At 45.9% G+C, this 27,648-nt stretch overlaps 1 protein-coding gene across 1 annotated transcript in view; it reads right to left on the bottom strand.

Annotated features, from left to right (window-relative positions):
• LOC144769378 (glucagon-like peptide 1 receptor) overlaps positions 1–27,648 on the bottom strand; it is a 368,429-nt gene that overhangs the window by 326,668 nt on the left and 14,113 nt on the right. Inside the window, exon 2 of the mRNA XM_078653433.1 lies at positions 13,432–13,531. Coding sequence (XP_078509559.1) covers positions 13,432–13,531 — 100 coding nt within the window. The remainder of the gene's footprint in view (positions 1–13,431; positions 13,532–27,648) is intronic.

Raw genomic sequence — 27,648 nt, 5'->3', positions numbered from 1 at the left:
AGATAGATAGATAGATAGATAGATAGATAGATAGATAGATAGATAGATAGATAGATAGATAGATAGATAGATAGATAGATAGATAGATAGATAGATAGATAGATAGACTGTACGCTGTGGGAAGCTGGCTGCATGGGCCCCCCTCCCTGACCCTTGTTAGGCCCTAGGAACCTCAACCCTCAAGGCTACTCCTTTAAAGGAAGGGGAGGGGCACACATGCCCCCCTACCCAGGTCGATTTTGGCCTCGGGAAACCCATTCCTAGGACCCAGAGTTTTTTTGACAGGGAGAGGGGCACACAGCCCCCCTTCCTAGGGTCAATTAAGGCCCCAGGGAACCCATCCCCTTGGGCCTAGCCTTCTTTTGAAGTGGAGAGGGTGCACACATCTCCAGGGGCCCGGCATTCTTTTGAGGGGGGCACACGGCCCACTTCTTTGCACTCATTTTGGCCCCGGGACCCCAAACCCCAGGGCCCTGACACTTAAAGGTAGGTGTCCTGGTGTCCACCCAGGGCACCCACCATACTCTTTCTAGAGACTGTGGTAGGAACCATTAGGTCTCCGCAGCCCCAGCCAGCTCCCCACATGCAGTAGGAGCCGGCATTGCTCCCATCCACAGTGGGCAGCTCCTAATGCTGCTCCCTCCAGGTGGGAGCAATATTTTGCTCTGTTTCTCTGTTCTTATCACTGTGGGCAGGGTAACAGATCAAAAGTCCGCTCCCAGCAGTTGAGAGCATTTTCAAAGCAGCCACCTGCTGGGAGCAGACTTGGTGTTCGCTGCCCCTTGGCAGGAGATTCAAATATGCTCCCAACAAGCGAGAGCAAACACTGGTTTCCGTGCCCGTGCAGGCAGGGAAACTTTTATATCCCAGGGTTGGGCTCCCCAGGACATAGCATCTGAGTATGAGCTGACCCCAGGAGATGGAGTACCCGGGGCGATTAATGGCTTAGGGAGAAGGGTGGTGTGGTGTGTGTATATGTATATATATATATATATATATATATATAAAATATCTTAGGAGTTATTGGTTTTATTTTCTTCCTCCTGTGATGCTGTTCTTAATGTGTGGCCTATATAAAGGAAAGAATCCTACTAATGCCACCATTATTTACTTTTCTGAAGTAATAAAAAACTTTGGCCAGTTTTTACTAACACAACACACTGATAATGCTTGGGCAGGGCCAGTCTAAGTTCCCATTCTACAAAGAGCGACACCGGTGGGTTTCTTGTGGCAGCGCTAGTCAAACATACTGTCACTGTACAACACCTGTTCCAGCTGTCCTGACTCCTGACTGCTCTAAATCTACAGAGGTAACCACAGTAGGTTGAACCTTCTAATATAATTAGAGGCAATAGAGGGATCTTAAGACACAAAAGGCCACACTTTGGAGCAACAGTGCCTGTGCAATTATTCTCTCCGAACAACACCAAATTCTCTTTTTTGGTTACATGAGTAAATAGAAATGGATTATAGCGCTGCTGTAACCATTTGGGTTCCCAAGAGATAATATAGTGGGCTAATGCACCAGCTGCTGAGAAGTGGCTTCAGAAGTTCAAATCGTGCTGTAAAATAACTTTCATGTCCTGCCATCAAAACAATAGTTCTGAGCTGCTAGGTGTCCACGAACTGGGTAAATAACAAACTTATTTGAGCTTCCAATAAATGAATGAGTTATTTTGGAGCATACTGAAAGGTAGAGTGCATAACTCATTTAGACCACTAAATTTTATTATCTTTCGATTAACTCGCAGATGTGGATGTGTTGCTGTCCTTTCATCAGAAGACTTGAAAAACCCAGGGCCGCAATTTTCACAGCTGCAGCACTAATGGGTACCGAACACGATCAGAAACTCTAGAATCTTGACTAGAGGAAATGGGAACAGAGATGAGAAATGGAGAATGATTAGAGAAGAACTTGAGGATTGGGGTAAAAAAATGAAAAGGAAGGATGAGAAAAGAATGGTAAGGAAAGAGGTGAGTGAAATAAGAATCAAGTAGTGAGTGTAAGAGAACCTAAGAAGCATTACAGATGGTTAATTAGAAGGGAACGGAGATAGAGTATGCGATGGAGAAGGTGTGAGGGGGATGAAAGAAGAGTCTGAGGAAGAAGGTGCCCCTGGCGTAAGAGAATGATGAGCAAAGTAGGTGATAGGAGTGGGACAAAGGATCAGCATGTAGGAAGAGGGCTAGGATGCGAGATGAGTAGAGGGAGAGGAGTGGGGAAAGGTGAATGCTATATCCTATACTTCCCAGTCCTGGCTGCTCAGCCTGTGTGAGTGTGATGTAATAGAATGTTCATGAGTGCATGGTTTGGATGATGGGTCAGTTGGAATGAGTGGGGCTGAGCAGCAGGATGCTGTTCCCGGTGGGGCTAGTACCATCTTACCAGTAACTGAATAAATTATATAATCTACACTACTGGCTACTGGATTAATTACCTACAAGGACCCTACTTTGTTTACAAAAGTGGCAACGATTTTGAAAGAACTACGCGTGAAGAGATAAGAAAATAATCAAGAAACTAAAAAGAAGATTGCCAGACTCTGTAAGGAAGCCTGAAACTAAGCCTGAGTAACGTGTGGAAGCCCCCCGGTGACTTATTAAACAGACAGCATACAAAGGTATGTTTCTGGTGTTTGACTTTATAAGGTTTGAAATCTGCCAGATTGCAGTGAGCCTACATGCTTGAAGATCAGAAGATTTGTAGTATCACCTGATGTTTAAACCTGCCTACCGACAGACTATTGAGCTTTGCGTGTTTGACCTGTCTGATAACTACCTGAAGTCCTCCGGAAATATTTGGGGGAGGCACGTTATGGATCGTGTTATGGACTGCTTTTTACATACAGTAAACTGGCAGTGTTAGTTTGTCAGCAGCAGGCAGCAGGTAAATGTTAGAACAGCATTGTTTTTTAAAACCTATCTGCAGCCTTGGAAATGCGCCTAACCGCAGCGTGTTTTTTTGAAGCCAGCCATTCAAGGACGTTGTGAACATTATCTGCAGTTAGTTGACAGTGGGTGTGCTCATCTAAAAGGCATTCCACAGTCGGGGCAGAACTCCAGCCCCGAGGAGTGTTTGGCAGAACTTCACGCTCACATGGAGGTTTGGTCAACGGTAACTGTCGGAGTGCCGCTGTAACTTGAGGTGATGGAGACAATGGTGAGCAGTTGTATCTATGTGCCTGGCTCAGCGTGTTATGGTTCAAACTCCTACCGGCATTCTGTTAGCGGGCGCGAGGTTCTCTTAAGAGTGGCGGTACCACGGGCTGAGCCCTCCTGCCGGTTCCAGTCCGATGTGCATCATAGAGTGAGAGGCGTACTGACGACGTAATGCCAGATGTTCCTTTGGCAACCCCACAGCACCGGGTTATTGAAGATGGCAGATCTGTGTGCGGCAAGGCAGGACAAAGTTGTTCTTCAACAAACTAGTTCAGAGGCAATGTATCGATACAGCAGAATCCAGAACTACGCAAAAGGAAGCTACCTCCAAAGATTGAACAACGGTGACTACCTTTATTGTTTTCATTTTTTTTTGTAATAGCGAGGTCTTTCATCAAGCGTGGCAGATCTTGGCTGAAAGGAGAAACCGGCGCAACGCGGGTGACTGCTCCTGTTTAAAGATGATAGCTCATGAGAAACCATCTAAGTATCTGGCATAGTGATTGCTTCCAACACCAGCACAGCATTATAGTGACTCTAGCGTGCTAGTCGGTCCGTGAACCCATTTATATTTTGAACTGGTGTGTTGCTGTCCACAAGCCTGCTTTCTGGGTTTCCTCTTTCAAGTCGTGGGTCGGAGGTAGACTCATTCTGGTGCTACTCACCTAATATTTTGATTGTTTTTACCTTGTTTAAGTCTATTGCCATGAAATTGTGGTGCATACTGTCATGAAGTTTTTCTGTTTTATTTTGTGTGTCACGCATAGAGGTTATTATGTGTGGTAGTGAGTGATACATGTGAGGGGTATGTGAGGGTGTTATTTTGGCATGTGTATTGTTTTATGTAGTTCTGTGAATTTTCTGGTATTGAGTTGTGTTCAGTTGATAAGTGAATCTTCAGTGTGGGTGTGGTTGCACTGTTGGATAAGTGCATATTTTTTTAAGTATTAGTACGTATTACATTTCTAGGTGCACAGTGATTTCTGTTTGTGTTAAGTACCTTGTCCATTTCTAGGTTTACCCCGTGCAGTATTTATTTTTTGTTTTTCCGTCGCACGTCAGGGTTGCGTTGGGAATGTCGCTCACACGTCAGGGTTGTGTTGGGATTGTGTTTTGCCTCGCACGTCAAGGTTGCGTTGGCAGTGTCCTTCGCACGCCAGGGTTGCATTGGGAATTTCCCTCACACGTCAGGGTTGTGTTGGGAATGTGCTTTGCCTCACACGTCAAGGTTGCGTTGGCAGTGTCCCTCGCACATCAAGGTTGCGTTCGGAGTGTCCTTCACACGTATGGGTTGTGTTGGAAATGTGCTTTGCCTCGCACGTCAAGGTTGCGTTGGGAACATCCCTCACTCGTCAGGGTTGTCTTGGGAATGTGTTTTGCCTCGCACGTCAGGGTTGTGTTGGCAGAGTACTCAGGAGTTAGTGTTGTAATATTGTGTGAATAATTTTTTTGTCTTCTGCCTCACATGTCAAGGTTGTGTTGGCAGTGCACTAGCGATTTAATGCTGTAATGTTTGGTTTGCACTACATTTCTGTTGCTCCCTCGCACTTCATTTAGTGTGCATTATTACATCCATGCTGGAACATGTGCACATTTTTTTTCTTTTCATGTTCCTTTGCAGAGGGAGATGGGTGTGTTGTGGTGTTCTTCAGAGTGCACTGGGTAGGTGTGGAGATTGCATTTTCCCTGAAACATTTGCAATCTGTTATGATTGCATCCTGCCTGAAACATGTGCTATCTTTTAAATGTGACTCTACATGTTTCATTACCATTTTATATGAAGAATACAATTATTTATGCAATATGTTCTTAAGTGAACCAGAGAGGAATCATTTATCTCTTATACTCTTATTTGACCTTATTGACTTTAATATCCTAGAACGCTATTTGATTATTGTGTGAACTATGAATGTATTTACCTATCTAATATGATTTTTGTAATCTGATTTGATTTCATTTCCAAGGAACGAAATCTTATGTTTTTCTTCACTTTGCTTCTTGTTGTTTTATGGTTTCTCAAGGAAGGAGATATGTTATATCCTATACTTCCTAGTCCTGGCTGCTCAGCCTGTGTGAGTGTGATGTAATAGAATATTCATGAGTGCATGGTTTGGATGAGTGGTCAGTTGGAATGAGTGGGGCTGAGCAGCAGGACGCTGTTCCCGGTGGGGCTTGTACCATCTTACCTGTAACTGAATAAACTATATAATCTACACTACTAGCTACTGGACTAAGGGTCAGATGTAGGTCGCCAAATACCAGTCGGTAACGGCCGAATTCGGCCGTTACCGACCGGTATTTGGCTTTTGAGATGTAGGTGGGTCTGAATTTACAGAATCGGTATATTTACCGATTCGGTAAATTTACCACTTTGGTATTTTACCGAATTGGTAAATATACCGATTCTGTACATCCATATGTAGGTGACACAGGCCCTTCAGATTCGGTATTTTACCACCCAATCCTATTGGGTGGTAAAATACCGAATTCAGGTGTGCATGCACACACACCTGTGCCATGTGACACACAGACATGCCCTTAGGGCATGTCTGTGTGCCACATGGCACACATGCCTGTACTTGGGGTGCTAGAGGGTGTCAAAGTGACACCCCCTGCACCCTTGCAGGATTCGGTATTTACCGATTCTGTAAATACCGATTCGGTATTTCACATTGATTCCTATGGGCTTCAAGGCCCATAGGAATCAATTTGAAATACCGAATCGGTATTTACAGATTCGGTAAATACCGACTCTTACAGAATCGGTAATTTTTTACCTACATCTGCCTCCTTCCTATTTATTGACTCTTAAATACCGATTCGGTATGAGTCGGTATTTAAGAGTCGGTAAATAGGAATTACCTACATCTGGCCCTAATTACCTACAAGGACCCTACTTTGCTTACAAAAGTGAATATGGAGGATAACGCTGTTTAAGGATGAGGAAGATGAGAAGAAGAGAGATGAGCAATTGATAAGTGGACGTGGAGGGGTCAGAGAAGGATGGTGAAGCGACACGTAGAGAGTGGTAGAACACATTGGAGAGGTGAGTAATGGGCATAGAGAGTGGTGGAGAAAGACAGGGTCATGGGAATAGGATAAACTAGTGGGAAAGAGTAAGAAAACTAGAAGAAAACATTGATTTGCCAGTCATAATTAAGGGGAAACAGTTCACATTTCCTCATTGTTCCCCTGAGAGTACATTCTACTTAAAAAACTGACAACCAAATACTGGTCCAGTTGTCAACCTCAAGAAACTTTACTCTTTGTACAGTAGGCAGCTACGGATAGAAAGAGCCTGACAATTGATGTGTGGTGGATTCTTCTAAGGTTACTACATTTGTTTGCTCTTACAATTGTTATCACGCTTATTTGGAGTAAATGTACAGCAGTAGACACTATCCACAACTTTAAAAAGTTGCAAAATTCCTTACTATCCCTATAAAAAACACACAACTCCCTGGCCTTTGTAGCACTTGCATGCTCATGCACATACTCTTTATATAACCTAGGCCTTGGTGCTGTTGCGGTTCAAAAGGTTGAGAGTTGCCAACAAGGAGCATGTTGTAGTAAATTAGTATATAAAATATGTTATTATTTATCAATGCAATGTTTCTTTAAAGTATGATTGTTTTATTTCAATCTGGTTGACATCACCATATTCTAGAATGTAAACAGCAGATGTCAGATGTCTCTTGGATTTTGCTTTGATCAGTCGTGGGCATACCTTATGGAATAAATCACAGTTTGTACTTCATACCAGTTTCCTTGGTATTTATTGGATTATTCTGGTATAACATCCTACTACATATTTTGGCGATGTTTGCTTGGGAATTTGGAAATCTACGCTAATTTTTCATCTTGCCATTGCCTGGTTTGTGTTCTGCCCACAGACCGTTTCAAGATCATTTTCTACCATTTCGGATTATATTGGGAAGCTGTTTCTCTACATTGCCTATCTTCGCAGTGGATTTGTGAGTACTGTGTCCTGTTTATCTATCCCTGCGTATATTTGGAAGTTATCGTCAACTGTTTAACAAAGGCTCTCACCGCTTCAACGTTGTGCGCTGTGTTGTTATTCAAAAAGCGTGTTCATTCCAGCGCTCGCAGAGCTTTGATCTTCGCGCTCTTCCTGCCTTTGCCTTACGCATGCGGATGACGTCTAACGCTTAGACTGTCTCTATCCACGTGATGATGTTTGCACATTTTGGCGGCCATATTGGAAGTTTGGGAAAGCACAAATAGACTATAACAGTTTTCATGCACTACGAGGACGTGCATTTCAGTTTCTGCACATTGAGAGTGTAACCGAATCACGAAAATTATTTCTATCAATATTTTAAATATCCTTTTCTTTATCAACCAATCTACAAACAACATTTAAAAATATATATATATATTTATTTATTTTCATTTTTAGATGTTTCATTTTATTTAACATGTCCAACACAAACAACAGTATTTTGGCTCCACCATGTTTCCTGGAAGTTCCAGGTAAGCCTCCTATACCCTGACATAAATGGTTAAGGGTTTTACAAACTATTTGGAAGCCATAGACGCTCTTGATTATTCTCCTTCCAGAAAAAGAGCAATTTTATTAAATCATCTTCTGATGATTCGTGGAATCTTTTTCTGAGGCTTTAGCTCGTCTTGGGAAACAATATAAAGAGGAACCATCTATAATGGTTGAGCGTCATGTTTTTGTGAAACGCAAACAGTTACCAGAGGAATCAATTGAGGATTACTTAGCCACACTACGAGTACTTGCTTCCAAGTGTGAATATGGTTTATATCTTGATACTGCACTTTGTGATCAAGTGGTCTTCAACTGTTATAAAAAAAGGATTCAGGAACGCATTTTAACTTGCAAGAACCCTACGCTAGATGAAGTTATGGTCATCGCCAAAAGTACTGAATGTTCTGTCTCCTCATCGAAAATTTTGGCAGAATCCTCAACAACAGCTGCTACCAATAATGTCATGTCTTTAACTTCAAATGACAGTAATGAATGCAATGTTAATGCAGTCAATACTCATGTTAAGGATAGGAAATTTGTTGATCGAAAACCTAATATTTTTTGTTACAGGTGCGGTTCAAAATTTCATGTAGTTAATAACCCTAACTGCCCAGCTCAAGGAAAAAGATGTAACAATTTGAAAAAGATCGGCCATTTTTTCACTGTTTGTAAAGCACCTAAAGATAAAAGTAAGGTTAAATTAGTTTACACTGAAGATGAAATTTGTGAAGCTCTTAATGTAGCTGCTTTATCTATCGAAATCAATTATTTAGATAGTAACAATGTGAAAGGACCTAATTGTAGAGTGCTAATTGGTCCCAATGCTATTGATGTTATGGCGGATTCGGGTTCGCCAATTACCATTTTGGATGAGAAAACATTTAATAATTTATGGCCTAACACAAAGGTATTGTCAACAGATGTTAATCCTAAAGCATTTCGAGGGTACGACATCATTATGCTTGGATATTTCAATGATATTATTGATTTCAAGAATAGAATTATTCACACTAAAATTTACGTAGCTGTAAATGAAATGGTAGAGACATTTTAGGTTGGTGTGACCAAGCTAGTTTAGGCATAATGCTTAAACCAGATTTTCCTGTTTTAGCAGTTTCTGACAGCATAACAAATGATCCTACTTTAAACATACTGTTTAACGGGTACAAAAGTGTGTTCAGTGAGGATGTTGGTGTTGTTATAAATTTTGAACACACAATTAAGTTAAAAGATAAAGTAACGCCTGTAGTTCAAAAAGTACATCCTGTACCTCTTTCAGTTAGAGATGATCTAAAAAAAACATCTTTATATTTTGTGTTCTCAAGGTATAATATGTCCTGTTCAGTTTTCGGAGTGGGTTTCGGCTGCCGTAGTAGCTCGAAAACATTCAGGCGATATTCGTCTGTGCGCAAACTTAAGATTTCTTAATCGTACCATTGTTGTTGATGTCCATCCACTTCCAAAAATTCATGATATGTTAGCGAAATTAGGCCGCAGTAAATTATTTTCCACAATTGTTTTACGCTTGGCATATCATCAGATTCCTTTGTCAGCTAAATCTCAACCACTCACTACTTTTGTTACTCCATTTGGAGTTTACATGTACAAAAGACTCCCTTTTGGACTAGCATCTGCTGCTAGTATATTTCAAAGGCTAATGGACAAAATGTTTGATGATTGCCATGGCATTCAGGCTTTTCAAGATGATATTCTTGTTTATTCTGAAAATATAGAACAACACTATATTTTGTTAAAAAAAAGTTTTGAATATTTTACAAACACATGGCATGACAGTTAATATAAAAAAATTAACTTTCTTTCTTAAAATGTGGACTATTTAGGCCATAATTTATCAGAATTGGGTATTAAACCTCAAACTGCTTTACTAGATGCCATTAAATGCGCTCCTTCTCCTACTGACAAAGATTCTTTGAGAGCATTTCTTGGTTTAAGTGAATATTACGCTCGCTTTGTTCAGGGGTATGCTTTAGTGGTACAACCTCTTAGAAACTTATTAAAAAAACATGCTAAATTTGAATGGTCAATAGAAACACAAAATGCTTTTTTTTCTGTCAAGGATTTAATTGTTAATGCTCCTGCCATCAAACCCTTTACGTATGGTGTCCAGAGTATTATCACTGTAGATGCAAGTGCAAAAGGTCTTGGTCCCGTTTTAAGTAGGATTGTTAATGGACAAGAAAGTACCATTGCTTTTGCGTCTCGCACTTTAACTTCAGCTGAACTCAATTATAGTACAATTGAGCGTGAAGCTTTAGCGTGCACCTGGTCAGTGGAAAAATGTAAAACGTATATTTGGGGGACAAAGTTTCTGTTATATATGGATCATAAACCTTTAATTTACATGTTTGGCGATAGTTGCTCAAACAGAGCATCTTCACGCCTCATTAGACTTTGAGCAAGACTTCAAAAATGTAATTTTTACATCAAATATATTCCTTGTGGCAAAAAATGTGCGTGCCGACTCTCTATCACGAATACCTCTTCCACATATACAAGAATCATTCAAATCAGAGGATGATTTTGAATGTGTGTACTCTGTTGAAGATGTTATACAAAATTATAAAATCACTCAGGATGATTGGATTAGCAATTTTGCAGAGGATGACTGTTTACAAAATGTAAAAAAGTATTTAATTAATGGTTGGCCATAAGATAGAAATGTATCTATGGAAGAAAAAACGTTCGCTCAAATTGCTGCAGAATTGTCCTTTTCTAATGACATTTTGCTTCGGCAGGACAAATTTGTTCCTCTAAGAGGTATTAGAGACACTATTATTACGTTAGCTCATGAAGGGCATCCGGGTACTACCGCCACTATCAATAAAATCAAACAAACGTATTGGTGGCTTGGAATTGATAATCAAGTTAGAACACATGTTGATAGTCCCCAAAGTATTTGCTCGGATAAGCATTGGAAAGCTTCTAACTCTCCTCGTTGTCCTGTTCAGTGGCCTAGTGGAGCTTGGAAAAAAATTGGTCTTGATTTTTCAGAACCATTTTCTGCTTTGAATACAGACAAGAAATATGTAATCCTAGCTGTTGGCTATTTTTCAAAATGGATATATTTTGTATTTGTTATAAATGCTGATGCTGACTCTGTTGTGTTATTTTTGCAACGTCTATTTTATTCTGAAGGTACTCCTGAGGAGATTGTAATGGATAATGGTTCACATTTTACTGCTCATGATATAGACTAATTTTTGAGTAGTTTAGATGTAAAACATATATTAGTCCCATTGTACAGTCCATCCTCCAATGGACTCGTTGAGCTTGCTAATCGTTTGCTTAAGGAAAGTGTGCAAACGGCAATTACAAATGGTTTAAACATTCCTTCTTTCTTAGTCCAGAAAGTTTGGAATTACAGTATCACACCGCATAGTACAACTGGAGTTTCTCCTTTTATTTTGTTAAGGGGACACATGCCTTCTTCTAAGCTTAATCCTGCTTGGTCACTTGAAAAATCCACACAAGCTCCAGTGGATTTGAATAAAATCAGGGACCGTGTGAAAAGAAAACAAGAAATTTACAAACAAAATTATGATGACCGTATGCATGTCTCTGACAAACCTTTGTATCCTGGAGATTGGGTTATTATCAAAAAACCCATTAAAGGGTCTAATGGTCAGTCTAAATTTTCTGCTCCTGTTCAAGTTTTAAGGGTTTCTCGCATGGCTGTTCTTCTACAAGACAGAGGTTGGTGGAACAAAAATGCTCTTGTTAAAATAACTAAGAAACAAGCCAGCATTATTTTTGAAAATAAATGCACCACCATTGTGAGTGACAATTCTGATTCAGATTGGTTTGGTGTTGGTGACAATGTCACTACATCAGACCCACAATCTCATATTCCTCACTCTGATAATTCTGCTTCTTGTTCTCCTTTACCGTCTGGTGATGGGGATTCCAGGTTTGTTAATTCTCATCAGATTTCAAATTCTTTACAATCTAATAGCGGGGAAGGTGATGGTAGAGGTAGAGTGAATGGAGGAGGAAGAGTCAGATGTTTTCCTATACGTTTTCGTGACTATGTCATGGATTAATATATATATTTTTTGTTATCATATTTTATTGGAAATGTTTATTTTTCTTTTGTTTTTAGATTACTCATTGTAACATAGGCTTAGTTTTTCTTCCTTGTAGAAAGGGGGATGTGTAGTAAGGTAGTATATAAAATATGTTATTATTATCAATGCAATGGTTCTTTAAAGTATGGTTGTTGTATTTCAATCTGGTTGACATCACCATATTCTAGAATGTAAACAGCAGATGTCAGATGACTCTTGGATTTTGCTGTGATCAGTCGTGGGCATACCTTATGGAATAAGGTATGCCCACGACTTGTACTTCATACCAGTTTCCTTGGATTTATTGGATTATCTATACTACTATTACAAAGGAAGAACTTTGCACCTTTGAGGCGGGTAAACTCGGGAACCACAGCGCCAATCCACACACCCGATACACCGTTGGAATCGTCATGGTGTGTAGATGGTTATAGGCTATATAAATAAAATAAAAAAACGTTATTTCAAAATTTACAGGAAAAAAAAGTAGTCCCTCCGAAGTAGCGCCGGCGCGACGTGCGTGCTCACGTCAGGAGTGCGGGGAGGAGCGGCGTCCAGGAGCCAGACGAGGAGCGGCGGATATGGCGCGGGGGAGGAGCGGTGACGTGAGGAGCAGTGGACAGGCCAGCGGCGGTGAGGTGACGAGCAGCGGCGAGGAGCGGTAAACTGAGGAGCGCGTGGGAGGAGCGGCGGCTGAGGTAAGGGGACCCATGTCGGGGCAGGCGGGGGTCGGGGCGGGGTTCGGGGCAGGCGGGGGACGGGCCGGGCGGGGCCGGGCTGCTGGAGGGGCAGGCGGGGGATGGGCCGTAGCTTACTTTACTTAACGCGCTCCACTAATAGTGTGAACAGTCAAGATTGCGTAACTTCTAGCGACAAAGGGTACACACTATGGAGCCACTCAATACACCACGCAACAGTTTGTGGGCCATACATAACGAATGGTGAGGTGATCCTATGGAAGCCATGTGTTTGAGCTCCGCTTCCGTGTTGTTGCTAAGGGGACCCATGTCGGGGCAGGCGGGGGACGGGCCGGGCGGGGGCCGGGCTGCTGGACAATGTTGGGGCTGGCGGGCGGGGGTCGGGGAAGCCTGATTGCTCCCGGACAGGGTCGGGACGGGCTTCTAGTTCTGGTATAACATCCTACTACATATGTTTAGCCAACAGCATTTTATATGCTAGCAGTTTAAGCTTCTTTTACATACACAAAATCGTTACTGTGTATGCAGCATCAGAAAGGTGAGTCTGACAGAAGAGGGGTGTGAATAGTTCCCAGGGAGAGGTGGAAAGAGATGAAGGGAGATGGAGTGATGAGATGATGAAGAAGGGGGTAGGTGATAGTAGAAAAAAAACATAAATACAGAGTAAATCTAGTATGCACAACCACGGCAGCTGATTGAGTTATTCTGCTCATCCTCCTACAAGACCATCAAGCACGCCCAGACCCAGCTCTGACACCTGGCAAACGCTAGGCAACCCTATTCATCTTCATGACCACCCATGTTTCTTCATGGCCCCCCCAGAGCCGGGCCTCTGTAAACATCAATGCCTCCACATGAGTGGATGGCTCAGCAGCCCATGAAGATATTTAGACCCATTGGATTAGCACTGTTGGCTTCAAAGCCACTTGTTACCAGCGGCTGACCTCGGCTGGTTATGTACCTGCAGCTTTACCTGTGTCCAGGGCAGGATCCAGGCCCATGCTCCTCTGGCACTCCTCTTCATACTCCTTCCACTTCTTGATGGTCTCTTCCAGCAGCCCCCCGAACAGCACCTGTCACAGCAGCAAAGAAAGGGCAGAGAGGTGGGTACTGATTGGAGCATGGAACAGACAGACATATATCCCGCGCCACTACCGGGCACCTCACACTCTTCTGACACACCATGTCCAACCTGCACCCTAATTACATGCCGGATCTGTCAATGCACCTCGGTCCTGCTCTCCAGACCTCTGCTTTTCCACTGCTACTGCATCAGCCTCCAAAAAATATAAACATTCACGATTCACACCACTTGCCAAAATCCGAATCTTACCAATGTGGACTCTTATCAGTCACCCAGGGCACATGCATTATTGATGCAAGGCGCAACGCCTATCCGTCAAAACAGAAGTCTGGAAAAACTGTTAGCCTGAACTTTAAGGACTATGGAGCATATTTACAAGCCCCTTGTGCCAATTTTGCATAATTTTTAACATTGGAAAAATGACGCAAAAGTGGCACAAGGTGCTTGTAAATATGCCCCTATGAGAGGCACCTCACCTAATATGTCCCTGATTACGAATATAGGCAATATTTATCACACATGATAAATAATGACACCATGGGGTACGTTATTTATCGAGTGCAATACATATCCTCTATTAAGAGTGTTGGGGAAGAACGTGTATTGTGCTGTTTAACACAACAAAATCTGCATGAGATGGTAAATACCACATGGTTTTCCCCCTGTAACATTTTGGCAGGTTTGACATGCCGAAATGTAATGAAGGTTCATTTCAGGGGCGGCTCCTCCATAAGGGCAGAGGAGCTTCACCCCAGCAGAAGATGATAAAAAAAATGAGAATAAATTATTGATTTATTTATCTCTCACTGTCTGTGCCGCTTACGTGGGAGTGGGAGGGTACATGGCAGAGGGGAGTGGTACGTCCACTTATAAGTGGGGATGTCATTTTGGCCGGCCGTCTTATTCTGGTCAAACTGACATGCACACTTATGTTTCTCCATCCCAGCTGTGTTGTACATCCAGGTTGGAGAAATGCCACTGGCTCCAATGCACTGTCTGATTGGAAAACTTGGCTGCCCAGACCAATACTAGAAGATGATGGACGGAGTGCTGAAACTTTTCAAACACTCACCCCCCGTCACAGATCTGGGTTGAATCCATCATCATTCTTTAGCTCACTTTGCCACCCAGTTCAGACACAGCTATATGCTAATCAGTCTTGACCCTGTGCCTCATGGGAACAGTCCAGCCCGAACTGCCAAACCATGTCTTCCCTGGACCGGACATAAGCAACCTGGGACCGGTTTTGGGATAAAAGCCCTCATCAGCCAGGATAGCTTGAATCCAGTGGCAAAGTAAGCAAGGGGCCCACGTCTGGGCATACCCCACCTACTTAGGGCAAACAAAGCAAACACAAGGAGATGATGGACGGAGTGCTGAAACTTTCCAAACACTCACCCCCAGTCACACATCTGGGTTGAATCCATCATCATTCTTTAGCTCACTTTGCCACCCCAGATCAGACACAGCTATATGCAAATCAGTCTTGACCCTGTGCCTCATGGGAACAGTCCAGCCCATACTGCCAAACCATGTCTTCCCTGGACCGGACATAAGCAACCTGGGACCGGTTTCGGGATAAAAGTCCTTATCTGCCAGGCTAGCTTGAATCCAGTGGCAAAGTGAGCAAGGGACCCACATCTGGGCATACCCCGCCAACTTAGGGTGAACAAAGCAAACAAAAGGAGATGATGGACAGGGTGCTGAAACTTTCAAAACACTCACCCCTAGTCACAGATCTGGGTTAAATCCATCATCATTCTTTAGCTCACTTTGCCACCCCAGTTCAGACACAGCTATATGCAAATCAGTCTTGACCCTGTGCCTCATGGGAACAGTCCAGCCCGAACTGCCAAACCATGTCTTCCCTGGACCGGACATAAGCAACCTGGGATCGGTTTCGGGATAAATGCCCTCATCAGCCAGGCTAGCTTGAATCCAGTGGCAAAGTGAGCAAGGGACCCACGTCTCGGTATACCCCACCAACTTAGGGCGGACAAAGGAAACACAAGGAGATGATGGATGGAGTGCTGAAATTTTCTAAACACTCACCCACAGTCACAGATCTGGGTTAAATCCATCATCATTCTTTAGCTCACTTTGCCATCCCAGTTCAGACACAGCTATATGCAAATCAGTCTTGACCCTGTGCCTCATGGGAACAGTCCAGCTTGAACTGCCAAACTATGTCTTCCCTGGACCGGACATAGGCAACCTGGGACCGGTTTCGGGATAAAAGCCCTCATCAGCCAGGCTAGACCCTCATCCAGCTGACAATGTTTGACATTGTGTTCTGGAAGTTGGCTCTGGTGGCGTCTGTGTCACTAGTGAGGGAGAATATGAACTGTGTGCTGAAGGCGTAAGTGATGATGTCAGTTCGTAAATGCAGGCGATGTCTGCGATGGGCGTCATATACATGTTGAAGAAGGTGGGGCTGAAGGAGGAACCCTTGGGGAAGCTGCAGATGATGTTCTAAAATTTAGAGGAAGGAGGCTATCCAGTTGAGAGCATTGTGTTTGATACCTAGGTGGCGGAGCCTGATGAGGGTGTGGTGGAAGATGGTGTTGAAGGCTGCGGAGAGGTCAAGGAGAATGAGGGCTGCTATTTCCCCCTCGTCAAGGAGGCGTCTGATGTCATCTGTGGCTGTGATCAGGGTGGTCCTGGTGCTGGGGTTGGCTCTGAATCCTGATTGGGAAGCGTTGAGAAGGTTGTTGTGTTCGAGGTATTCTGTGAGCTGGTGTTTGATGGCTTTTTTAAAGACCTTAGCTAGGAAAGGGAATAGCGAGATAGGACTATAGTTCTTAAGTTCGCTGTGGTCAGCAGAAGGCTTTTTCAGAAGAGGCTTGACATCTGTGTGCTCCCAGTTTGCGGGAGCAGAGGCTGTCATGATGGACGCATTGAGGACTTCAATTAGGTGGGTAGTGATTTCTTCTCTCCCTGGGTCGTATATGTGGTGAGGGCAGTGGTCCGCGAGGGAGCCAGAGTGGATTGACTTTATAATGTTGGAGGTGTGTTGGGTTGAGAGCTTGTTCCGGTCAGAGAGTTTGGGGGTATCAGTGACGTCGGTGTGATTGTGAAGACAGTTGAGGTTGGTGGGCTGGGGGTCGAAGTTACTGTAGGTGTCTTGAAATCTTCTTGTGAAAGAAGTATGCTAGGGAGTCGCAGAGCTCCTGGGATGGATGGATGGTGTTCTCGGTGGCTGAAGTGCAGGCGAATTCTCTGATGATGGAGAAGAACTCTTTGGCTTGATTTGAGCTAGCCTCAATGCGGTTTGTGAGAGCGCTTTTCTTGGCTTCCCTGAGGTGGCAGTGGTAGTTGCCGAGGGCTGCTCTGAAGGTGTTGAGGTCAGGGAGTTCTTGTTGGAGCACCAGTGTCTCTCAAGTTTCTTGCAGTGGTGTTTGAGGGTCTGGAGTTCTGGGGTGAACTAGCTGGGTCTTTTAGTGGGTCTGTCTCTGTGGGAGTCTTTCGGGGGTGAAGGTGTTTGCGGCTGAGGAGCAGTTCAAGAGGTTCTAGGCTTTGAGTTTGAGGCAGTCGTAGGGGGCGGGCACAGTTGCTGTGAGGGAGGGGGTCCAGAGGGGTTCTGTGACTTTGCTCTATTTCCGTCACAAGAGAGATTTGGTGGGTGTGCGTTGGGCGCAGGTGAGGGTGAAGTCGATGATGCTGTGGTCGGTCCAGGTCAGTTCAGTGAACTTGATTCTGTTGCTGGAGGAGAAGATAAGGTCCAGTGTGTGTCAGGCAATGTGTTTGGGGACGGAGACCAATTGAGAGATTCCAAGGTTGTTCAGGTTCTCCAGGAGGGTTGTAGAGTTGGTGTCATTGGGAACCTCGATTGGAAGTTCAGGTCTCCCAGGAAGATGAAGTATTCGGAGTTGATATTCAATGGGGTGATGAAGTCAGAGATGACATTGCAGAAACTCTTACGGGATCTGGAGGTCAGATGGTGGTTTCGCGTCGAGCTTGATCTTTAAGTTGAGATGCTCCATGATGAGTGTGATGTCGTTGTGAGTGGTGGAGCATTGGAGGTTGTCTTTGTGGACAGTGGTAATGCCTCTGCCATGTCTGCCGAGGAGATCGCGGTATAGCAGCTTATAGTCGGGGCGTCGCAATGGCCTACACTGCAGTGCACTCTGAGAGCCTGGCAGAGATCTGTCAAAGTAGCTCAATCAATGTGTGCTGTTCCAGAACTAGAAGGTACAGAGAGCTCTGCCAAGACTCCACCTGCCTCTGTATGCAGTGAACCTTAAACAAGAGGGTCATGTGCAGATCACATACCCAATTCCTCACCTACAGGTCTGTGTGTCCACACTTCGGGGCGCATCCTGTGCTCATACGACCTTGGTGACACAACTGTAGGTATTAGGCCTAATTGCACTGTCAAGCGCTGCCTGTGGGTGTAGTCTACTTTTTTTCTCAGCTCTAACCCCGGAATAGGCACTCACCTTTTTCATAGATGCTTAGTGCCTGGTACCCTGTCATTCTTTATTTTTTATTATTTTTTTATTATTTTTTTATATTAAACATTTTATTAAGTTTTTCTTCAATTTACACATCACCAATTACATTGAAGTATAGTTGATCAGGTATACATTTGTGTGGTCATGAACTTCTCATTGCATTGTATTTACCACAATCTTGATTATCAGAGTCTTTACGTATACAGTTTGGTTCCTCAGGCATCCCAAAGAGGATGTGGCCGTTCCCCCGTGGCTGTTCCCACCGCCCCATCGGTCCTTATGCCGTTAGTTGCTCAGTTTTTGACATCATCAGTGAAAGAGCCGACCCACTCCCCTCCCTCCAAGAACAACACCAATCCAACACAATCGCAATATGCTGCGTCCTTCACCCCCTCATGGACTTGCTTCTGGGTCCGACAGTTCTGGCGGGGGATCACATATCTGTCCTCGGTGTTCGTTCCACTTTCCACAGATCTTGGACCATTTCTTGGGGCAACCCCTATATACATATATAGCCCTTTCAGCAACCATAGCTGTGTCCATGTCGTTTTCCCAGTGTGTTCGCGAGGGTACCACTCCAGAACCCCACTTTCTAGCGATGTTGCGCTTCGCCAGCGCGAGGCCTAGTGTAGCCCACGTTTGCAATCCTCGGTTCATATCAGTCGGCGACCAAATATTTAACAAACAACATCTAGGTTCTCTCTGCAGTTCCACCCCAGATGCCTCGGAGATTTCTGAAAGGACTTGGTCCCAGTATCTCTGTATCCTTGGACAGTCCCATACGATGTGAAAAAATGTGCCAGGGGAGCCACATCCGCGCATGCAATTCGGATCTGGGGTGCGGCCCAATTTATGTAAAAGTGTACGGGAATAGTATATTCTGTGTACTATTTTCAGTTGGACTAGCTTAAGCCGTGATGGTATGGAGGCCTCTCTGGCCGATGCTAGGGCATGTAGCCAGTCTTCGTCCTCAATGTCTCCCAGTTCTACCTCCCATTTGCTACGGAGAACTACCGTAGGATCCGGGAGATTGTTGATCAATTTCTGGTATGTAAGTGATATTGCTTTCTTGTCTATTTGGTCCGTGAGGAGTCTGTCCTCTAGGGGGGACGATTCTGCGAGCGTTGTACCTGTCGGGATGGCGCTCTGCAATGCGTGTTTGATTTGCATGTATCTATATCTCTCTGTGTCTGCCATCCCGTATTGTTCCTGAAGGGCGGGGAATGAGATAACCGCACCCCTTTTCCACAAATCACCTATCCTAGAAATGCCAATAAGGTCCCATTGGCGGAAACCCTTAGTGTTCGCCAGGGTACCGAGATGGCGTGCGTCCCAAAGCGGTGTGGCTAGTGTGAGCACTCCCTCCCAACCCAGGGCCCTCTGCGCTGCATGCCATATTTTAACCGTGTGGGCTGTCGGGCCTGTAAGTGTGTGGCGTCTTTTGTTGGAATAGAGCGCCTTTAGTAGTTGATCTGGGGGCAGTATAGTCCTGTCAAGGCGGAAGGCTGGGTCCTGTTGTGAGGCATGTATCCACCGGTTCACTACCATCAATTGTGCCGCCCAGTAGTATAGTTTAGTATTGGGTAGGGCGATTCCCCCATCATACCAAGAGCGGGTCAGTTTGGCGTGTGATATGCGAGGAGGTTTTCCGTCCCATAGGAGAGTAGAAACTTCTGCGTCTATTGATTTGAAATAAGTGAGAGGGACCGGGAATGGTGTGTTCTGTAAGATATATAGGAATCTAGGGAGTGCCAGCATCTTAAAGAGCGCTGCCCTCCCCAGCAGTGTCAGTGGCAGAGATCGCCAATGGGAGACATCCGCTTTCAGCCTCAGTAGAGGTTTCATCAAGTTTTCTTCCATAAAAACCGATTCCTGAGGTGTAATGTAAATTCCCAGGTATTTGAAACCTCTGGTGACCGTTTGCACTGCGCAGTCTGGGGGCAGTACGGGTGGGCCACCCAGTAGGACATACAGTAGTGATTTTGTCCAATTAATGGTGTAACCCAACACCTCACCGTAGGAGTCGAGTATGTCCATCAGGACAGCCAGGGATGCGGAAGGGGATGTCAGGTAGATTAATACGTCGTCCGCATACAAAGAGATGCGGTCCTCCCATCCCGGCTCCCAGGTTATTCCCCTGATTTGAGTGTCAAGACGGATTTTCACCGCTAGAGGTTCCAAGATTAGTGCAAAAAGGAGTGGGGAGAGTGGGGATCCCTGTCTCGTGCCATGCCCTAATGTTATTATACGTGATGTATGACCATTTGCAACCACTTGTGCCTGGGGGGCAGTGTAGAGGAGTCTGATCCATCCACAGAACCTTGGACCAAACCCCAGTTTCCTAAGCACAGCAAACAGGAATGGCCACTCCACAAGGTCAAAGGCCATCGTCGCATCTAGGGAGAGAACGGCCGCATCCTCCCGCAGCAGTGGGATACGGTGCATGACCCCATGAATACGCCTCAGGTTAAGGGATGTGTTTCTCCCCGGCATAAATCCCGATTGGTCCGGGTGTACTAATGTCGTGAGGTGGGGCTGTAGTCGGAGGGCTAGGAGCTTCGCTAGGACCTTCTCATCTACGTTCATCAGGGAGATTGGTCTATAGGAGGACGGTCGGTCAGGCGGTTTGCCCGGTTTGTGCACTGAGATAATGGTAGCTAGTCTTTGGTCTGTTGTGAGTGTACCCTTCTCTAAACAATCATTATACATGGCAAGCATGTGTGGAGTGAGCTGTTGAGATAGTGCTTTATAAAGTTGAACTGGTAGCCCGTTCGGACCTAGGGCCTTTCCCGTGTGCAGTGCTGCTAGGGCCTTCCCCAATTCCTCCCCTGTTAAGTCCTCCTCAAGTGCCTGTGCGTCCTCTGAAGCTAGTGTGGTCATGGGTATGTCTTGGAGGAATGCCATGCCGTCCTCCTCCGTCACCCCACTATGCGCAGCGTACACAGTTTCATAGTAGGTGGCTAGTACTTCCACTATGCGTGCGGGAGAAGTCGTGTGTGTGCCGTCTGGGAGTTCCATCGTCGCAATCCACCGATTTGCCCTGTCCTTACGCTCAAGCCACGCGAGCATTTTCCCTGTTTTATCCCCCAGTTCGTATACTCTATGCAGTGTGTCGGTTAGTCTTGTTTTGGTCACAGCTTCTGCGTATGCCCTGTATTCTTGCGTCGCCAGTGCAAGGGTGTGTGCTGTATCGTCTGTGGTGTCTAACGCATGTGCCCTTTCTGCGGTGTGTAGAGCTGTTTCTAAGGACTCGATGGTTGCCCTTTGTTCTCTCTTGCGGCTAGTAATAGAGGAGATAGCTTGCCCTCTAACCACCGTCTTGTATGCCTCCCAGAGGATGGAGGGGGAGTCCACCAAGTCCGTATTTTCATCAAAATAGTGAGTGGTGGAGGTTGCAATGGCCTTCAAAATCGGTCTATTTTTTAGATATCCCGGATAGATCGGGAATATTCTCTGCCGCCTAGAGGGGTGCGTCGTGTAGCTGAGTTGTACCGGGGAGTGGTCCGATATCCCTCGGGGGAGGTGCTCTATGACTGACACCTTCTCCGGAGGGACCGTTAGAGTCAACATGTAGTCTATCCTGGAGAGACTATTGTGTGCTCCCGAGTGAAAGGTGTATTGGCGGTCATAGGGATGTTTCAGTCTCCACATGTCTACCAGTCCCAGGGCTTCTATGAAGTCTTTAAATAGGTGATGGGGTCTAGTGGGTTCATGCGGAGGATGTCGGTCAATCGCTGTGTCTAGGACTGCATTGAAATCGCCTCCCATGATTAGTTCTCCCTCTGGGAGTTCGAGCAGTAGCTTCCCCAGGTCCTGGAGAGTTTCTTGGTGTAGTGCTGGGGGGATATATATCGATAGTATATTGTAAGGTGTGCCCTCCCATTGACCATTAATTGCTGCGAAACGCCCCCTGTTGTCAGTCCAAGAGTGTTTGATGAGGAAAGGAGCGCTTTTCTGAGCGAGAATGCCCACCCCTCGGGAGCCGGAGGAGAACTCTGCATGTGTGACCATCTTAAAGCCCCACCGATTAAGCGCTTTGCATGCAGTCCCTACTAAGTGTGTTTCCTGCAGCAGAGCCAGGGTGGGCGCTTGCCTCTTCAAATATTGTAAGACCAGCCCCTGTTTAATTTTATGACCCAGTCCATTTACATTCCACGAGATAATCGTCAGTGGGGGGGATACTAATGGTTGTGATTGTGGGTCTATTGCCAAAGTGTCCAGATCAGCCATACTCTCCAGCAAGGAAGCATATCTGTTCCATCTGGGCAATCAGCCGGGCCGAGGCCCGGTCGTCGCCCATGATAAGAGAACCTCCTGAGGCCTGCAGTGGTGTATAGACCTGTCGTGATCCAGGTCGTCCCAACCAGGAGCGGTCGTACCTGTGCAGTAACCGCAGTCTGGTCTGTGTGTCCGTGTGTGTGGCGTGGAACCCCTGTGTATATGGTGTGTGCTCAGGAAAAGCTAAACCTTTGAGGAACAAGCAACGAAAACTAAAACAAAATAAACTCAAAACGTAGTTAACCCCAACCCCCCACCCTGCCTCCCTGCCCGGCGGACAATAAACCTTCCACCACCCCAACTGAGCAGAGTGCTTGTAGTCCCAACTATTGAAAATTGTTCTTGGGGGTGAGACTTCTGTGTCCTCTGTCAAGCCCCCCCTCCGGGAGCGACCATGCAGTGCCATGCGTAACTAGATGTCCTACCTGCATGGAGCTTTATGTGCGCGACCAGCGTCTTACCATCTACAGCCAGTCGCAGTCGATGGCTCGCTGTCCCACCTCCTCCTCGCTTGTCTGGGAAGTCTTATCTTCGGTCGGGAGGAGTGGGCAAAGTCGTGTTGAAAAGCAGCGGCTCCAAGGGATGTGTCTTTGCTGCAGCATCTATTGTCCATCGTCTCGTCCTTGTTCCGCTTCGTCCTGCATCCGTGGGCTTCTATTCTCGTGATTTCGCTGTTTGTCGCGGTTCCTAGGCCCCTTTGCCGGCCTCCATCCCTCCAGCCACTCCTGGGTTGCCTGCGGCGTGTCAAAGAACCATGTTATACCTTCAGCCTCTACACGCAATTTCGCCGGAAAGATCATAGAGTACTTGAGTTCTCGGGCACGTAGTTCTTTCTTCACCTCTGTGAAGCCACGTCGCTGTTGGGCTACGGCCACCGTGTAGTCAGGATAGAGGTGGATCACTGCATTCTCAATTTTGATCGGTGGTTTCGTGCGAGCTGCTTGTAAAATTGCGTCACGGTCCCTGAAGTTGAAGATGCGGGCCAGTATGGGGCGAGGTGGGGCCCCGGGTTTTGGCTGGCCCCCAGGCACGCGGTGGGCGCGTTCCACTGAAAAATAGTTCGACAGACCTTTGGGTTGCAGCTGTTTACAGATGAGGTCCTCCACGTAAAGGTCCAGGGCCGGGCCGCGTACAGATTCCGGCACACCAATCAGGCGTATATTATTGCGTCTCGAGCGGCCTTCTTGATCATCCAGCTTCGCCCGGAGCACGAGGTTGTCATCTTCTAGCTTCTGGACTCTCCGCTGTAGATCAGACGTGTCCCCCACAAGGTCGGTAGTCGTTTTTTCGACCTCCAGTACGCGGTCTGACATTTTGGCGAAATCAGCTCTGATCAGTGATACCTCCGTGGAGATCGTACCCATTGAGGCTTGCATTGTCTTCAGGGCCGCCATGACGTCATGTAGGGTAATTCTCTCCGTGGCATTTGTGTCCCCGGCGGGATGTGGTGGTGTTCGGGTCGGGTCCCCCTTTGCCGTGTCAGGTGGGTCCTTCTGGTAGGCGAATTTGTCCAGTTTTGAGGTCTGTTGGCCTCTGGTCCCCCTGCCACTCATCGCGGATGGTGCAGCGTTTAGGTTGGCTGGTGCCGTGTTCCTTGCCAAGTGAGTTACTCCTTCTTTAATAGCCTGGAGCACCGCGTGGGATGGATGTGGGTCGCGGTAAGGAGTTGTTTAGAGTTCGAAAGAGGCTTCAGTGGCGGGCAGTGCGTGGCAATAATGGGCCCTCGGCCCGGATCGGGTTGTGATGCGCCGCTGGTAGCTGGTGTGAGGGAGAAGGAGCCAGTGGTTAGGTCCCGTTGTCCGTTTAGCTGCGCTTTTTCGCCCTTCCCTCTGTCGCGGTCTCTCACAGCCCCTGGTGTCGCTGATAGCGCATAGCAGGCCTCATTGGCGGGGAGATGGCGGCAATATTTGGCCGAGTATAGTAGCAGGCAGCAAGTCAGTTATTAATGGGACCCTCACGGTAGGCCAGCGCTAGGCGTCAGTTCCATCCGGCATCGAGGACCCCCACCCCTATAAGTAGTTTCTCGCGCTTAGGAGGCTCAGCCCGATATGTTCCTGGAGTCAGCAGATTAGTACAGGCGCTTTCGTCCCTTCCAGACCCTTCGCAGGGGGGGGACGTATGTCGCTACGCCGGTTTCGCGCTCCAGTCCTCGGATCAGGCCGTGGTGTCCCTCCCGGTGTTGCACGTCGGTCGACGTGGATGGCAGCCGAGTGTGGATTCCCTCGTGTGTTGCAGGCAGGAGGGGCGCCTCCACTGGGTTGTTGCTGGGATGCAGGAGACGGCACCTGCCACAGTGTCGGTGCGCCGCCGGGGTCACTCCGTACTCGAGTCCCCGGTTCCAAACTCCGGATAGGCCTCAGTATTGCACACGGCGTATCTCCGCGATGGAAGCTCGTCGGAAGTTGCAGAAAACAGCCGGGCGCACCGGATCATCAGACGCTTCTGGTCGTGTCGGTCAGGCAGTGCCAAGAGTGCGGATTATTAGGCGGATTTCGAGAGGGAGGCTCGTTACTCACAGAGCTCGCTTAGTGTGCGGCCATCTTGGCTGTTGGCTAGCTACGCCCCCCCACCCTGTCATTCTTAATACGTTCAGCCATTCATGGCTCAGCCAACTGAGGATGGTGACACTTGGGAGTACATACTTAAAGTGCAAACGTGAAACCACTAGTCCCATGATGCTGAGATGGTGGCTCAAAAGTTAGGATTGTGGTGTCACACATTACATGAGCCAACTTGGCAGAAAAGCCTCTGCAACTATTTGCTGTATCCCTAGTGGAACACTTTGATCACAAGTCTATTGCTGCTTCACTACCCATAAACCACTGCTTTCCGTATGAGGCTACAAATATTCCCGGAATGCCCTACTCCTACACAAAAGATTATCCACCATACTCCAGACCTTCTATATAGCCCGGCAACACCACCCTCCCATCTCAAAGAACCTCCCCAGTCTCCATAATCCCTCATCGTTGACACCACTGGAACTGACTGCATCATGACCATCCTGGACTCTAATGTATAGGGGTCAATGTATGTATGTATGTATGCACAATGAAAATCTCCATTTGCAGGTGGATGTCATTATTCACTCCACCGTGGTGGAGGTGGGGGCCAAAGGAAGTAGGACCGGAAGTGGCCATGGTAGTAGGCAATGCAGGGGAGGAGGCAGGCCTCATCAGATTTAAAAGAGGAATGGTGCCGGGCCGGACTGGGAAACCAAAGCAGCCCTGGTAAATATTGTCTGACCAGCCCCCACACAGTGCATAGAGAGCACCTCCCTCCAAGAAACTCTAGAGGGAAAATGGCAAAAATTGAGCATTTTGCAACACATTTTCATTATATATTCAATTGTACTAATTTTTAAAGCATAGTAAAAGATGACCTTACAGTGTACCAGGATACTGCAATATTTATTGGGGCTCTTCAATGATTACCTACCTACCTCCCTCCAACAGTGTCTCTCATCCCTCTAAAGCCCGTCTCTCACATGTATTTCTTTTGTTTTATAGCATATCTCATACCAGTTTAGGGTGTCAAAGCACTTTACATCACAAACGTGTTTAAATCATTGTATAGAAAATGTTACATAGGACAAGGGGTACTACAGTGTGTGGGATTCACATTTCATCCATACTGGTGGGAATTTTATAAGAGTGCATGGTCTGTGGAAGCACAAACTCAGGATTCAGAATGTAACACAGTGGTTAGGATTGACTTTACTAATACGAATTTATTTCTACCCAGAAAAATCTTTTGAGCAAGATTAAGATAATGAAAGACTCAGCAAAAAACATAACTTTTTAACCTAGCTTACCATGAACTGCACAGCAAAAAGGATCTCTAGGACTAAAGCAATAACCCGCTAAGCTATGTGCATAAAAATACTGTTTTGCGCACTGTATAGTACATGCTCTTTGCAGCAGGTATTTTAATCCTTTGCGCTACCTTAGATTAATCAAAACTGCCACTAAACAAAACTCAGATCTCTCTCCAGCAGGTACATTAATCACTGGAGTGATCTTAGCACTTTTATTGTTGCCTGAAACTGTTAAGTATACAAGGAACTCTGCAGTGCTTTTAACACTGTTGCATTGGTACAAAACCGGCCCCTAGTAACAAAAGCGCCCCCCCCCTCCTCACTTTTCCAGTCTCCTGGGGAATCCCCTGATGCCCGGTAGGTTCAGTCCGGCCTTGGCTGGTGCGCGGTGGCTCCAGGGACGTTTTAAGGAATGGGCAAAGTGGGCCCTAGCCCAAGGCCACAGCCTATCAGGGGTCCATTGGAAAGAGTTTACTCAGTTCTGCAGAGTCTTGCCCTTATGAACTTGAATAATTCTTAAACAGATTGCTTTAAAATACCGTTTTTTTAATTTGTATTTTTTTTTTACAATTTATAGAGCGCGCAAATACCCTTGGGTGTCTCGGCGCTGTGGTCAACAGGGTCATGTTAGTTTATTGGGTAAAGAGCCAGGTTTTAACATTTTTTCTGAAGCTAAGCAAAGAGGGGCTGGTTTTAATATGTAGAGGAAGAGAGTTCCAAAGTTTAGCAATTGGCGACCAGAAATCTTCTGTCACCTCATGAGGCCTTGTTAGTACGGGGGACAGGCACCGTTATCCTTTAATTTATTTTTAATGTGGGTGATGTATAGGAGTCTATTACAGACATTTTGCAAGGAAATGTTTGTTTTCCAGCACCATGCAACAGCCATAAAAGGTTTGTTTTAGAACAAAACAGGACCTCACATATGGGAAATGGGAGTGGGGGTCACAAAGATTATTTGGAATAATATTAGTGAGCTGCTGCAGTCATATAATGTTGAAAACACACGCCACTACTCCTGAATATTAGATGCAAATACATTTAGAATTTGGACCAGTTGACAAAAGGGGCGGACAGTATTATCACAAAGACAATGACATGGATGAAATGACAGGGATGTCTCACAGCTAGGATACCCAGGGACAGGGTGAGGGACCAGTTCAGATGCCTGTAGATCAGTGTGGTCCTTAGGTTACTGCAGATTTGCATGGCTCCACTAAGGAATTTTTGGTGGATACAGGTGCAATGAAAAGCTCTATTTCTCATTCATTGGTCCCTAGGGCAGCTCTGTCTGGCCATGATAATGTTTCGGTAGGATTTTCTGGTGTACCAGTTGTGAGCCCCATTTCCAAACCTCTTACATTGACTATAGGTCCTTTTACTGTCGATTCACCATTTTTGTTGACATCTAATTGCAGAGAAAATTTGATGGGCTTATATTTATTAAAGAAGTTGCATGCTACCATTTATTGTCCCCGGGAAGTTGTTTACATGACAATGGGCCCGAATGTGGTTAGCACTAGGCAGTGTCTGTCCAAGGATGCGACCCTCCCTGTT

Source organism: Lissotriton helveticus, chromosome 7 (genome assembly GCF_964261635.1).
Source record: "Lissotriton helveticus chromosome 7, aLisHel1.1, whole genome shotgun sequence".
NCBI lineage: Eukaryota > Metazoa > Chordata > Amphibia > Caudata > Salamandridae > Lissotriton > Lissotriton helveticus.
Note: the sequence above shows the minus strand (reverse complement) of the source record. Positions and strands in the feature narration are given on the sequence as shown.